This window comes from Coffea arabica, chromosome 1e (assembly GCF_036785885.1).
Source record: "Coffea arabica cultivar ET-39 chromosome 1e, Coffea Arabica ET-39 HiFi, whole genome shotgun sequence".
Lineage (NCBI taxonomy): Eukaryota > Viridiplantae > Streptophyta > Magnoliopsida > Gentianales > Rubiaceae > Coffea > Coffea arabica.
The window spans coordinates 49696906-49709871 of record NC_092311.1 but is presented as its reverse complement, the minus strand read 5'-3'; the positions used below and the strand labels follow the sequence as shown (position 1 = coordinate 49709871).

The window sequence follows — 12966 nt, the reverse complement described above, 5'->3', positions numbered from 1 at the left end:
TAAGTCGACATCAATGCAAATGCGGTGAATATGTCCTTAAGGAAAAAGATGGGGCATAACCGCATAAGGAATTGTTGGACCAGCAACCAACGTAAAGAAGGCCAAGTAGCCACCCGTTTGTAGCGTTATACTCCGCCCGTCTCCGCTTCCTTCCCTTCCCCCCGTCCGGCCCCCATCTAGCCCTTGCTACGGCAGCTGTTTCGCCAAGGCATCCCATAATTCAGTTGCCTGATGAGTTTACAAACGTATATGGTGTCAATGATTTTCTTTTTTTTTTTAAATTTTTTGAAGCTATTATATATATTGTGTTAATGATTAAACATTGGTTTCTCCGATCCAATGATTGTCCTTTTCTTTTACATTCCAAGTATTATGCCAAATTGTCAAGTTCAGTCTGCCGGCAGAGTGCTAACATATCGCGACTTTTATGGATCTTGCAATGAGAAAGATTAGAGATGCTTATTAATTTGAAGGAAATAAAGAGGAGAAAGCAATTATTATTTTTTTTGTTAAAGAGGAGAGAAATAATAATAACAGTACTAGTAATTTATTATTTAAAAGAGAGTGGATAAGAAATTATCTCCTCCGCTCTTGGAAGCCAGATACGACACCTAACCATGATGACCAAATTGGAAAAGAAGAAAATAGAACATTCTCTCCAAACCGCAGCTTCTCCAGACCGCATCGAGAGCTAAAAAGCACGACAGAGAATGAAACCAAAACAGAAGTAGCTAGAATCGCGAAAAATGCCAATCCAACAACCTGTCTCCAACCAAAAAAAAAAGAGAACAGAGAAGATTGATTTTGACTGGCACTTCCAAAATGTGCTCTACGACTAAAACGTCTCGCTGAGCTTGAACTTCTGGAGGCCGATCTTGTATCCGACGGTCTTCAAATCTCGTTGCACTTCAGCTCGAAAATCAGCATAAGTGAAGGGCTTGTACTTGGAGCTTTCTATAACGGTATCTTCGTATGGGAGCACAAAATACCCCACCGAGATTCTTTCCTTGTGCTTGTTCACCTTCACCCTGTGCTTGGCACCAATATAATTGTCATCGCTCATGGCCTTATATATGAAAAAAACGCCATCACCGGTGGGAGTTTGATGAGTGAAAGAATTGAAAATGATGACCAAACTTAAAATCACTAGTAAATTCATTCGATTCAGTAATCAATATGCGCCAGGATAGGATCATCCCATGCATTATTTATGGATCACCTGCATCATGTCGCCGAGGTTCACAATCAGGGAATCGAATTGAGGCTTGACGTCAAACCATTGATTGTTGGAGCAGACTTGAAGTCCACCGACTTCATCTTCGTGCAGAATGGAAAGTACAGAACTGTCAGTGTGGACATCTATGCCCCATGCTCGCAACTGCTCTGCCTCGAAGCAGCATGGGTAGCGATGAACTCGTAGGTGTCCCGTTGCTGTCGACAGATAAGCTCTTGTACGTTCAGAATCCAGTTGGAGATTCTTTGCCAGAGCCTCGAAAATTGTCGTAGCCAGCCTAGTCTGCTGCCTCCCGTATTCTTCCAGCAAGCACCTACAAAAATTGCCACAGCCTGCCTGGTTCTTTTTTAAGATTTTCACTATCAAAAAAAAAGAAAAAAAGAAAAGCGCTACTCGTTCCTTTTAAATTCCACCCCCCCCCCCCCTCCCCCCCCGCAAGCAAATTGTTCCAATCATAAAATCCTGGCTGGCTGGTTCTTCCTGAGAACAGGAATGGGTCCGGAAGATACTTATTAACTGTATTCTTCTACTGGCATCTACGTACCCCTCAACTCAAAAAAAAAAAAAAGAAAAAAAAAAGGATGGAGTGATGGAGTGATGGGGCAGATACGAGCTTCTGTTAATGCAGTTTATTGATAGCACTAAAACATGATTGGATGCTCGTGTTCCCTCTGCTTTTCAGTCAGTCCCCCACTTAAAGTTAAATCATAAATGTGAAGAGATTCGCTACAAAACTGCAGCTCTCTTGTTTTCGTAATCATCTTGCCAACCTAACTTAGTGGAGTGGACAAACTAACTACCATACAATTTTGCTACATCTTCCACTTCCTTCACCTAAACAAAAAATTTACACATTTTAAACTGGGAGCGTCGGATTGGCAGTGGGATTTGATTGTCAATAGTGCCACCAAGACGGACGTCCATTCTCAAATTGCTGAATCTCTAGTACTGTACTGACTTTTCTTGGCCACCCCACGTTAACGCTCATCTAACTAAGCCTCTCCGTGTGAAAAAAAAAAACCAACTTTAGTGAGCGAAATATCTTCAGTGATTTAACTAACTGTCAAATCTCAATTGTCAACCTGCATCTAATAAGTGACCAAACTAAAATATTTTATTTTTTCACTACGAATTTATTTGCCTATGGCCAACATACAGAAGTAAGCAACAGGCGATGGAGTCCACATATTACGGCTGCAAATTTTTAGAATCTAGTATTGTCTGTTGATTCATTAGTCTTCGTTTATTATTATAATCTTTAAAACGAGGGTGGTTTCAAATTCAATTGTCACTGTCCTGTCCTCTTCACGCAATCAAGCTTCTTAATTCTCGTCAATCCCCTTCTAAAAGCGGTTCAGGAGAGCATTTCTGGCCAAGTTCCAAAAAAAAAAAAGCAAATACTACAGGTGGAAATGTGTACTGAGTAGTAAAAGACAATAAAAATCTTGAACGTGACAAACCAGAGCAGAAAAGAAGTTGTTAATTGGAATGATGGTGGGAAAAAAGCAGCTAACCTGAAAGAGTCGAGCATAGGATCTTCATATTGAAGCTGGGATAATGGAGTTAAAAGAACATGAAAACCTTCGAGCCAGTTGAAGTTCTGGGCACGAACATCTCTTTGTATGACAACACCAGATGGGGTGAGGCCAGGGGTGCCCCAAAAGTAGGATATGGGAGGGGTGAAAGAGGCTTGCTTGGATTCATAGGCGAGAGAAAAGAGCTTTTTGGCGTGGTCATGAAGTTTGTTCAAAAGGGTCAGAGGAATCCCGTGGTTGATCAACCGAAACATACCCCACTCTCTACAAGCTTCATCCAGCTTCTTCTGGTTTATGCACTCGGAATCTATCACAGGAACGGGGTCGAAATCTGGAACTTGTTGGTTGAAGAAGTCATCAGAATCGGGGCTGGGGAGGGTTGGGCTTCTCCTTGGGCGGAACAACGGAGGGTAGGAGTCGTACTCGGTCTGAGACATGACGTTTTCGAGCAAAACTATGATAGATTCCTTAATCCTTAGGCACGAAATTTTTATTTGTACTCATCAGTGAGTTTTAATGACGTAGTAGTATTAGTATTTTATTCCGGGCAAAAAATAAAAAAAAGAGTTTTATTGACACGTTATTTTAGACAGAGAGTCGCAGCGATAGCTTTTGCGTCTAGATCAGAGGATTAGATTAGACAGTAAAAGAGAAGAGGCTGTCGGTAGAAAGTTTTGAATTTAAAATCTTTCATTTATGAAAAATTACAAAAGAAAAAATCACTTAATTTCTAGTTACTGTCCCATATTAGAATACAAGACTTGTTAAAATGTGTTTAATTTCTACCTTCCCATATGTGGTAAGCTATTATTGACAGCTTTGAGCAAAGATAAAACTCAAACTCAAGTTTGGTGCATGAATCCCTATCTAAAAAAAGTTTGATGCATGAACCAAGTTACTTTTGGAAACTGAAATTCTGCAATAAATAGTTCACGTACGATTAGTGAGTCGGGTTGGATTATGTCATCAAACCAATGAGTATAGAAAATGAAAGTTAAATACAACCTCAACTCACTTTTAATCACTTGCCCTACTTTATTTTGATAGTAATAAGCAAGGTAAAATTATTAAGCAAGATCGTTAGGATTTGGGAGTGGGTCAAATCAAGAAAACAAAGCGCATTTCAGAATTAAAAGCATGTTTTAGTGTATGGGTCCAACGCATGTTTTTAGAATTCATCAAGGAAAATAAAGTAGTACGATATGCTTTGATTTATTTTAGACGAGGAAATTTGGGTCCTTTTTTTTTTTTTTTTTCCTTCTTTCTCTAACTCCACTTCCAAACCACAAAGTTGAAGCGGAAGGGACCGCCCCTAATTATTCGTGGATCTTTGACACAACTGTCGTGGTCCCATTGTAAGTGTGACCGAGCACATCACTAGTACGCTAGTACGTACCGCGTTGAAACTCGTAAACCGGGGAAAGATAGAGACATGAATCACAAGTTTCAGGATTCGCGGGGAGTCGTTACGAGGATAAAGATCTTCGCCACAGAAGAGATGTGTGGAAGTGGAAATGGAAGGTGGACCTGGAGGAGGAGAGCTTCCCGTCGCGGATTGCCACTTGCCAACGCAGAGGAGCAGCTCCTGTGCAAAGAGGACAGTTGGCGATGGAGTGGTATATTGTAAAGTCCAATTTACCTTTGATTTTTTATATCAATATATATATCAGGGTTGCTTTTATTTTTTGGGGAAAAAAATTTCTGAGGATAAAGCTCCCAACAATCAAGATTCAAGAAACCAATAGGAAAGGTTTGTGGGGACAGTAGTGGGGAGATACACACACAGTAGATCCGAATTGACCGACTCCAATGGCAATTGAGGAAGAGAAGAGTGCTGAAGTCATCAGATTCAGAAACGGCTGCTGCCTATTTTGTTGCCTGTTCTTGCGACTCGGTTGGTTTGAGAAGATTTCTAGTTAGAGTTGAATTGGATTGTTTGACGGTCAAGATTTGGTTGGAGTGCAAACAAAAATACCATGTCTAGATCCACCGTTTTTGGATGATGGATCTGATTTATTATGTGAGTAATTGAGCTGTGAAATTATTGGCGCGGTCTAAAGATAAATTGACCAGTTGGGCAATTGGGGATTTGGCTAAATCTGCCAACACTAAACAAACCCCCCCCCCCCCCCCCCCCCTCTTCTCCAAAAAAAAAAAAAAAAGTACCCTTTTTCTAACGTCCATATAATGGAGGGGAATCCGTGTCCGGATGTTGGTTCCCTGTGCCTATAAGCCAAGTTAGCAACTTCCTTGCATGGAACCCATTTTTGCAAATCTCGACTACTTTTTCGTACAACTACTACTTTAAAATGGGCAGACTAGCAATTCAAAATTAATTGGATTGCAATTTTGAAGTGCTAAACTTATACAACTTACACTAGGAGCAAATATACATCAATCAAACAAAAGTAATTAACTAACTACTCCTAAAGTTATTGGCTATTAACAGAGTTTTAAAATTCTATTTAGGTGTAAGTCAAATCTCTTAACCTGCATTTTATTATCCAGACTTTCTGATGATAGTTCATCGCACACCTGTTTGAACTAGTGATGGTTCACCGGATTTTTTTTATCGCTTTAGAATCGATGGTGGTTCATTGGATTCTTCTTGACCTCTTTAGGTTCTTTGTTAGTTCACCGCATACCCGTTTGGACCTGTGATGGTTCACCAAATTCTCTTTAACCTCTTTAAATCCCCCTTCCCCAATATAGAGTATGAGTACGTATAGAATAGAATCTATTGTATTGACAAAAAAAAAAGATACTTAAGTGAATATTATTGAACAGTAGGGAGATCGAATGTAAAATGTTAAAGTATAAGGTAATTTATATTTTCTTTTTTTCTTTTGGGGTCAGAGTCGAGAAATGGTAAGGAATTTGGAGCCCCTCTAAAATGCTACCACTAGCGAAATATATTATTGTTTCCAGCCCAGCGGTTCATGGATAAACTTTTTTTTTTTTTTTATGTATACATAGAATGCAAATGTCACCGAAGTCTAAACTCAAAAGTCTAGTAAATATTTAAATATGAATCTCTTTCATAGAAATAAAGAAAGAAGGCCCAGTTTCTAATCTGTTCTGGGCCCTTCTGTCGGTTGAGCTTACGGGTCAAAATATCCGACCTGATTCACGAGTTTAGGAATCAGGAGGCGGAGCCTAACCTAGACTTTTGTTTTTCGGATACGGTTCAAGTTACCATCCATTCCATTGCGTATTCTATAGTCGGGCCTCTGTGTTCACGCACCTTGACAGATTAGCAGCTGCCTTCCTCAATCTTCCAGCTGATAGATAATTCGGGACTTGCTGTCGGAGGCGTGCCTTTTCCGTCGGAAACTCTCCATAGCATTCTTGCTGGGACGTGGTTAGTACTCTTCAAAATCTTATCGTTGTCCATTTCTTGTCTGTAGAATTCTGTGTTTAATAATTTATGAAAATATGTTAGTCTTATTGTTTTAGCTAATGTCTATCGTGAAATCCAGGTTTCTGATTTTGTGGTCTAATGCCTTAAAATTCGATTATGATGTAAAGGGGAACAAGTTAATGGTACCTGGTGTGTTTTACCTTTGGTAATGATATTTGGTTTCAAACTGGTTATCACAGTCACTTGCTGAAAGCATTACCAACCAAAATGATTGGGTGAATTAATTATGTCCACTATTTCTGATGGAATGGCCTAGTTTCCAGGCCACTTTTAAGCCCTAATAGTTATGGTTCTTTGTCAAAATATTAGTATCAAGGCTTGTATGTTGTAAGACAATTTCTAGGTTGGAGCGTGTGTTCGTTTCTGGGTTAAAAAAACAATAGGCAAAAGATGCATTTATTTCCTTATAATCTTTTACCAGAATATGGACGGCATTGAACAGTCCTGTAGTGCATTTTGTGGCAAACTTGCCTATGCTATGTGGAAAGTTTTGATTTAATTGCTAAAAGGTTTTTGATGAATTTGGGCATATACAATATAAAAGTTAAGGTCTGTATGATCCATCTCTTGTAGTTCCCTTGGCGAAAATACAGGTGTAAAGTGGTTAAGGACAGTCGTTATAGTTTACAGATTAAAGTTTTCAGGAATAGCGTGCTCTTTTTATTGTTGATCTGTTTTACTCTGTGCATAACATATCCAGTGCTGAAAGTTTGTCTTAATATGTGATTCTGTGCATAACATAGCTACTCTGAAGGTTTGTGCACTTGTTATTATGAGCATTGGTTTTCAGCAGCTCTTGTATCGTCTTTTTACCTACACATCGTATGTGGATCAAAATTGACCAAGTGTTTGGGATCATGTGGCAAGGGCAAGGTAGAATATTGGCTGATCATGTTTATGACTAGTATCTGCATATGATGCTGACTATCTTTTTCAGCTTTCATTTGATGCTTGCTAGTTGGAGGGGCTTGTGACACTTTATAAAATGATAAATGATCTCAATGAAATAGAGATTCTCTATTGCACTAAATTGATCCTGCGAAATCGTTTAATATGAAACTCTGGTGAAGTCTTTCAACTTTTCGGTCTTAAATGTTGTTTACCAATTTTAGTAACTTACCCTCGAGTCTGTCCATTTTGCAGGTTACTAATTGGATTTGGGATCTGGGATTTATCTGTTGAAAACATGGCCAAGCATCATCCTGATTTGATTATGTGCAGGAAGCAGCCGGGGATAGCCATTGGACGGCTTTGTGAAAAATGTGACGGAAAGTGTGTAGTCTGTGATTCTTATGTGCGCCCTTGCACGCTGGTCCGAGTTTGTGATGAGTGCAACTACGGATCATTTCAGGGTCGCTGTGTCATCTGTGGAGGAGTGGGAATCTCTGATGCCTACTACTGTAAAGAGTGTACTCAACAAGAGAAAGATCGGGATGGGTGTCCTAAAATCGTTAATCTTGGAAGTGCTAAGACAGATTTGTTTTATGAGCGTAAGAAATATGGCTTCAAGAAAAGATAGAAGGTATAGGTTCATCATTGCTTCACTAATTGGGGGTGTATTGGAATTGTGGTACTACTGTAAGATAGAAGTGCAAAATCATATCTTTATATCTACTTTTGTGGGAAGGAAATGATCTGAAATTTCTCTCTCTATAGTGTGCAATCTCTGTCTAGGCCTTGCTAAAGCTGAACTTCCTTTCTGGCTGGTAATTCTCTGAAGTTTGTTCACTTTATAAACAGCTAACGGTTTTTTAGGTTTGATGTTTCTTATGGTGTATCAACAACTTATTGCACTTGATATTGTTATGGATAGGTGTATTTCAAGAACCTGTTTTAGCTGTCAAAATTGTTTGCATATTAGTTTCTGTTATTTATGTTTTGGTTGGATATTCCCTGCTGTGGGTGCTTGATTCAGTGATTCCTGTGGTACCGCTTTTTTGCGGGATTTTTCCATGGCATGCACCATTTTGCGTTGATCTTTGCTTGTTATTTTAAGGTGTAAACAGAAAATTAATATATTCCATTTTCTTGTTTATGTCCATAATCTTCTTGTTAAAAGATCCACATTCATGCCTGTGCCCCTCGCAGCAGGTCAGATTATGCTAAAGATGCCAGATGACCTTTTTTTCTGGTAATGTAATATTTGCTTGAAGAATTTGCTTGATTGTCATGACGCTGGCTAAAAGCACTTTTCTGAGTTCTTTTTCCTCTTTTTATAACTTGCTCTGATCAGGTAAGATCCAGTCGAGTATCTGGACGGTGGGGAGTCATGTTTTCTTCACGAATTTTTTCCATTGAAAGGAGGAATACACAGCATGCTTAGATGCCATGTGACAAACAAAAGACAACAATGCAAAGTTGTTACCATAATGAAGGCGTGTGGCACACCGGTTAAGTACTACTACTTTTCCGGATGTGTTGATGCTAGTCGAGTTTACTAAGCCTAGTTTGTATTACCATAGTCTTCTCCTTAAAACTCGTCGAGTATCACTCTACTTTTCCGGATGTTTTGATGCTAGTCGAGTTTACCAGGCCTAATACGTATTGCCAAAGTCTTCTCCACAAGGTTTTCTTGCTTGGTGACATTTAGAGGTGTCCATCACAACTAATTATGTTGATTCGTTCACCAATAATTCATTTAAACTTGCTCGTTAATTTTGAATGGATCTAAATGGGTAGTCAATTAAAGTAGTGAGTTGATTCGATTCACTCATGTATATCTATTTAAAAATAATTATATATATTTAAATTCAACTTTTAGTGAGTGTTAAGTAAATAAATTTGAATTTTTTATCAATCTGATAGTAACAAAATATTTTTTTTGTCAAAGAAAATGCTAAAAAAAAGAAAAAAATAAGTAGAATTTTAAGTAGTTCATAAATGGGTAATTGGATATATCAATATGTATTTATTAAATAAATATATATATGAGTACTCATTTATTTAAATTGGTATAAATGAATTGATGAACTTAAATCCATTATCCAATCATGACATGTCCAAAGTCGTTGGAGTCATCCATTTTAATACCTCTAATGAATGACATTGTGTCGATTCTCTTGGTGTGTTTTTTGATTATTTTATCCGGTAAATTTTTAAGTGTCAGTTCGTGAGGACGATGCATATGCCATCGACTGGCAAGTAGTTGATAAATATGAAGATAAACGGGGCAGTTATGGCTTATAGAAGTCATAAGGTCTTCTCCATGGTTGGATGTCCAAGTAACAGCAGAAAAATTCTTTGGAAGGTAAATTAAAAAAAGAAGGAAAACGGCTGAATAAATCCTTCTTTTTTTTGTTTTTTTAAAAGGCGCAGCTTGCAAGTCACAAGACTCACAACTATTACGATGAACTTTATGCCGTTCGGTGCGGGGTTAAAACCCTTGTTCATTTATTTTCTTTATTGACCGGGACGTGGAAGGGGACTCAATAAGGGATAGCTCTTTTGCAAGTAATTTATGATCTCAAAAACATATTCTAAAGCGTGGTTATGGTTGGAGTCGAATTCAGATAAATTTTTTATTACAAAAAAAAGGGGTAAATGGTGGCTAGTAGAGATTCACCCTAGCTTACGTGTATATGTACGTGGTTTTGCAGAAGGGGTTATAGCTTAAGAAGCACCAGTGGCAGTGAGTGTGAAGTTAATTTGGCCACCGGTTTTTGTCTCTAGAAAGCCACATAGTTCAGGGTGTGAACGTGCAGCAGGATGGCTTTTTGGCCGGAGAGACTTTGTGATGAACGTGAACGCTGAACTTCGTCGGATTGCTAGTTCTCTCTACTTTCATGCTGCATCCATAGTCCATAGATGTTGTTGTGATATGAGACATGTATATGGCTCGTCCACCACAAATTTCGTCCTCAATGTTTGAATCTCTTGAATTGAATTTCACATCATAAAATGAAAAATAAAATGCCTAGTGGAATGGTTCTGATGGTACCTGCAAACGACTTTGGCATGGGAATAATCGGAAGGTACGGAAATAGCTGAGAATCCCAGTGGAAGGAATAAGTCCTGTACATGGTGCTGCCAACTGCCAACAAGAATGTATGGAAGGTGCAAGGAATGTCTGCGGAAACTATTTGAATACTTTGACAATAATTTGCTATGCTAATCTTTGGATTTAGTGGCAGTCATAAGCTGTTCTATGTACAAATCTATTTTTCTTGAAGGAAAAAATAATGATCATCTTCTTCTTTTTTTTGTTGTTGTGAAATTAACTTTTAACCTTCTCATCCCTACCCACACTCTCTTTCACCCGTAATTGTCAGGAACACAATTCGAATCCTTAAATTGATAAAGGGGAAGATTCTGAAAGACTTTTTCCCTAACTACTGGTTTGATCCCAATAGTTTGTTTGTGACAATTAACTTGATTATTAGTTTCCTCCATAATTCATTTGATCGGGAAAATGGTTCTTCCCTGTTAACCACTCATTTGGGTCGGTCCCAATACTTTGTCGTGTTCTACTCATTGGATTTGGGGCCATTAAAGTTTTGCAAAAATAAAACTAAAATCAGGGGGAAAATATTGTCCAAAAAACTACATGAAGGATGCAATATGAGATTATTTCAAATATTATTTAGAACAATTATTATAGCATTTTTTAGGATTTGATGTATGTGAAATAAAAAAAATTAATTCAAATTATATCTATAATATAAATAAAATATTATTTAAAATAATTCTACTATTCAAACACACTCTCCACAGTAATTTCCTGGCTTCTCAATCTCATGGAGTCCGTAAAGTTTGTGATCGCTACCCAGCTACGTTTACCTTGATTAGATAAGCAAGCAACAGCAATCCATTGGCCCAAAAAAAAAAAAAGCAATCCGTTGACCAAAATGAGCGGTTCAGATACTCCAAGAATACTCCACATCGCAAACGGGTTGCAACTTGCAAATGTCAACTCCAATTTTCCACCAAACCCCACTTTTTTTTTTTAAACAAAAAAAGGGGAACAGAAATGACGCTACATATATATATGACTCCAGGCACCCACAGTCGTAGAAAGAACTCTTTCTATATAGAAGGAAGGGCATTCACTGCACAACACCGTCTTCTTTAGGAGTAAAAACTGAAAAGAGGAATGGGCTTCGGAGGAGGAAGTCGATTCTGCTTCTGTATTCTGCTTGCCTTTCTCGTTATTTGCTCCGCTAGAAACACCATTTTCATTTCAGGTATTTTCGAGTATCATTATCCATTCACGCATTTACCTATTTCCAACGAAACACCCGTACATATTCACAGAAAATGTAAATGGGCTCTCTCTCCGTTTCTGTCCCAGGCATGCATCCTGGAATATTCTTAACCCAAAAAAAAAAAAGGAAATCAACTTAAAATTTCACCTAAGATTTTTTCTACTTTGCACTCTGGGGACTTGGTGCTCTGAGCTTGTAATTGCAGATGCTGGGGTCATTTTTTTTTTTTTTATTTGGGCCCCCTCGGTTCTTGTATATGTTTATCAGTATGTTCATTATTACGATGAGATCATGAGATATTGTTGTGCGACGTGCTTAATTTGTTATAGAGCCTTCGTTACGGTTTACGAGCCAACCATGGCAGACGGTGGTACGGCCCTCAATGGCTCTAAAAACATATTATGAGAATCTTCATATTAAAAAAAAAAAAAAAAACAGTCAACTCATCTCGTTCTGTGCTGAAAATGCATATCTTATTTTTTTCTTTTTGGTTTAATAATTAATTGGATATTGCTTCTGAAGTCTGAGCCAGCCATATCAGTGTTTATTGATGATGATATATGTTTTTCAGAAGAGGAGACGATTGTTGCCGGGATGGAAGGAAGGTCTCTGAAAATCAAGCTTGATGATTACAGCGCACCCTCGGCTAACACCGGCCATGATCCTAGGCGCGGTCACCGCAAATGACGGCCCAGGAAACGTTGATAAAACCAAGCCCGGAAATTTGCTATCAGTACCTTTTTCTGCATACGACGTGAGTGGCTAAAGAGTATGATCCAATCCTGGGGGTCTAAAACTGTAACTTTAGATCAACTGATGCATTATGTGCAATAAAGAGCTCCGTTTGATGTTTTGTTTATTTTTGCGGTTATGGATATTCCTATGCTTAAGGAGGGCTTCGTCAAGGCAACAGTTTCCTGTTTACATTTTCGTTGAAGGGTTTGTCGTGTATGCTGTTTCTTTCTTTCCATGTTTTTTTTTTCTTAATGAAATTCATGTTCAAGACTTTGTTATTAAGTGGCATTTTCATTGAGGAGGAGGAGGAGGAGGATTACAATTTATCCACTACTACAACATTTGCTTCTTTGCTCATATCAATTTGTGAATTGAAACTTTAGATCAACTGATGCATTTTCCTTTCTAATCACAAGTGGCCGATCGAGAGGAGTTAGATTCTATTGATTATTTATCTATCATATCTATATGTGTGACAGACACATGCTGAAACATTTTATTTTACTTTTCCTAGCTTTTGGGGTCCAACGCCCATCAAGCTTGGAGATTTAAGGATAAAATTAAAGGAATTAATATTTGTCTTATAAGATTATACTATGAATAGCTAGGCGTTATATATCATTGATAAATTAAAAAACAAATCATTCATGCTAGGATTTTACTAAAGTATGTTTGCTTATTTACCATGTGAATATATACAGTCATAATTATTGCACCTTGTGCATTTAGATACCTTCTCATAGTAATTACACTTATTGGCAAAACAAAACAAAAAAAAAAAAAAACACTTAAGGCTACTTGTAATGAGTGCTCTTAATGAGTAATTAATGGATACGTACT

At 38.0% G+C, this 12966-nt stretch overlaps 2 protein-coding genes and 1 long non-coding RNA gene across 11 annotated transcripts; 2 read left to right on the top strand and 1 right to left on the bottom strand.

Annotated features, from left to right (window-relative positions):
- Nucleotides 1-525: 525 nt before the first annotated feature.
- On the bottom strand, nucleotides 526-3256 carry LOC113711284 (gibberellin 2-beta-dioxygenase 8). Of its 2 annotated transcripts, none has more exons than XM_027234449.2 (3): nucleotides 2749-3256; nucleotides 1220-1547; nucleotides 526-1066 (listed from the first exon to the last, which is right to left on the bottom strand). In XM_027234449.2, exons 1-3 carry the CDS (start codon nucleotides 3204-3206, stop codon nucleotides 836-838), a joined length of 1017 nt encoding a protein of 338 aa, XP_027090250.1. In that variant the 5' UTR covers nucleotides 3207-3256; the 3' UTR covers nucleotides 526-835. The 2 variants fall into 2 exon arrangements, with proteins under 2 accessions (XP_027090250.1, XP_027090256.1); XM_027234455.2 differs by having other exon boundaries at nucleotides 526-1028.
- Nucleotides 3257-5816: 2560 nt separating this feature from the next.
- LOC113711266 (PHD finger-like domain-containing protein 5A) lies at nucleotides 5817-8755 on the top strand. 8 transcript variants are annotated; one of them, XR_011819804.1, is made up of 5 exons: nucleotides 5817-6130; nucleotides 7334-7712; nucleotides 7847-7896; nucleotides 8279-8321; nucleotides 8424-8755. XR_011819804.1 is itself a non-coding variant. In XM_027234437.2 (4 exons), exon 2 carries the CDS (start codon nucleotides 7377-7379, stop codon nucleotides 7707-7709), a length of 333 nt encoding a protein of 110 aa, XP_027090238.1. In that variant the 5' UTR covers nucleotides 5817-6130; nucleotides 7334-7376; the 3' UTR covers nucleotides 7710-7712; nucleotides 8279-8321; nucleotides 8424-8755. The 8 variants fall into 8 exon arrangements, 4 of the variants coding, with proteins under 4 accessions (XP_027090238.1, XP_027090243.1, XP_071917039.1 ...); XR_011819803.1 differs by having other exon boundaries at nucleotides 8250-8321; XR_011819805.1 differs by lacking the exon at nucleotides 8279-8321.
- A 2457-nt stretch (nucleotides 8756-11212) lies between these two features.
- LOC140021576 (uncharacterized) lies at nucleotides 11213-12408 on the top strand. Its single transcript, XR_011825459.1, has 2 exons — nucleotides 11213-11370; nucleotides 11963-12408. It is a non-coding gene; the product is annotated as an uncharacterized lncRNA (long non-coding RNA).
- The last annotated feature ends 558 nt before the right edge of the window (nucleotides 12409-12966 follow it).